Source organism: Aplysia californica, unplaced genomic scaffold, assembly GCF_000002075.1.
Source record: "Aplysia californica isolate F4 #8 unplaced genomic scaffold, AplCal3.0 scaffold00209, whole genome shotgun sequence".
NCBI lineage: Eukaryota > Metazoa > Mollusca > Gastropoda > Aplysiida > Aplysiidae > Aplysia > Aplysia californica.
Window position 1 is genome coordinate 35,225 of NW_004797479.1, and position 1,799 is coordinate 37,023.

Consider the following 1,799-nt stretch of genomic DNA (forward strand, 5'->3'; position numbering starts at 1 on the left):
GTGGGGTTTTACACCATTTCGACCCCCTTTATTTCCCCTCCCTCTTTTTAAAAAATATGTTATTTAAAAAAAAAATATGTTACTTTCGTAGTTAGATCTCTAGTCTTCAGCACTATTCTTTGTTACCTTATTGTGTTGCAAGTGCTGTAAAACTTTTACTGAAAGTAATTTTTTTCCTTGTGTACACCTCAGGGACCGTGATGTGCCGGGCCTGGACACAGTGATCCCCCTTGAGTCAACAGCAGCCTACGACATGCATGACGTCATCACTGGGGTGAGAATATTTTAATAACAATAATAATAATTGCATTTGTATAGCGCATATTCATGCTCTAGAGCATGCTCTATGCGCTTTACAACTATATACCCCAGCAGACCCTCTGAGAACACTCAGAAACATTTTCGGCTTCCGCGGAAGCATACAGTGCAAGCGGATTTCACGAGCTCAAACAATATCAAACTGACAAGATCGTTCACTGTCTATAGCCGGGTACCCATTTTCACCTTCTGAAGTGAGGAAAATTTGTGCAAAGTGCCTTTCCCAAGGACACAACGTCGGGTCCCTGGCGAGATTCGAACCCACGACCTTACGGTTGCAAGTCCGAGAGCCTAACCACAAGGTGTTTGTATGTGTGTGTGTTTGTGTGTGTGTGTGTGTGTGTGTGTGTGTGTGTGTGTGTTCATGGTGTGTGTGTGTTCATGGTGTGTGTGTGTGTGTGTGTGTGTGGGGGGGTGGGTGGTATTATTGTGTGTGTGTGTACTGTTAAACCTGTCCAAGACAACAATACCCACTTCCCCTACCCCTCCCCCTCCAATTATTAATTGCTTACTTCACGACGAAAAGCTATGGGGTGGGAGGGGGCGGCAGGAGAAAAGAAATGTAGCAAGGGAGACTATCAGCTCACTTTTTAATCTTAAGGGGAGACTTTAGTAGTCTCCCTTTATTTTTACACACGTACAGTTGAATTAAAATTTGGGAATTTGCCTGAGAAGGACACTCATTGTAAAGGAGAATAGATGTGGTTGTTTTAGATCAGGTGGACCTTTTACTTAGTGTCATTGTCAGATAAATTATAAAAAATACACAAGTGGGTGGTTGGCGGGTGCTCTGGTGTGGTTTGCTCCTTCTTTCCTGTTAAAAATCTATCTTCTCTATCTCACCTCCTTCTTTTTTGTGTTTGTCACTCTCTTGTAACACCTCTAATCTTCTGCTCTTATATGACCTTATTGTGTTGCAAGTGCTGTCAAACTCATACTAAAACTGAAAGTAAAAAATACACAAAGGGGGAAATGGGAAGTGGCTGTTTGAACAGGTGTTGTTGTGGGGTTTTTTAGTAGAGGTTTTGCGGCGCTCGCAACTTCATAAGGTCTATGAGCGCCAGAAGATTAGAGGTGTTACAAGAGAGTAACAAACATAAAAAAGAAGGAGGGGCGATAAGGGCGATAGACGTTTGATAGGAAAGTAGAAGCAAACCACACCAGAGCACCCACCAACCAACCACGATTGTTGTGTACACATGGCTGTTACTGTAAGAGTAGGTTCTGTGGGTGGTTGACGGGTGCTCTGGTATTGTTTGCTCCTCATTTGCTATCAAACATTTTTTGTCCTTATTTCTTCTACTTTTTGTATGCTTGATACCCTCTTGTAAAACCTCAAATCTTCAGCACTTATATGACCTTATTGTGTTGCAAATGCCGTTAAACTCTTACTAAAACTTTAAAAAAATCAAGCAAGCATTCTCTTTTCTTACTCTGAGCTTATGAATTAAATACAATTAATACTGCGCGCAGGCCCTTTC

At 41.9% G+C, this 1,799-nt stretch overlaps 1 protein-coding gene across 1 annotated transcript in view; it reads left to right on the plus strand.

The window, feature by feature from the left end:
* Window positions 1-192: 192 nt before the first annotated feature.
* LOC101864525 (propionyl-CoA carboxylase beta chain, mitochondrial) overlaps window positions 193-1,799 on the plus strand; it is a gene marked incomplete at its 5' end in the record, with an annotated part of 7,165 nt that continues 5,558 nt past the window's right edge. Inside the window, 1 exon segment of the mRNA XM_005099316.3 lies at window positions 193-274. Within this exon segment, the coding sequence (XP_005099373.3) occupies window positions 193-274 (82 nt within the window).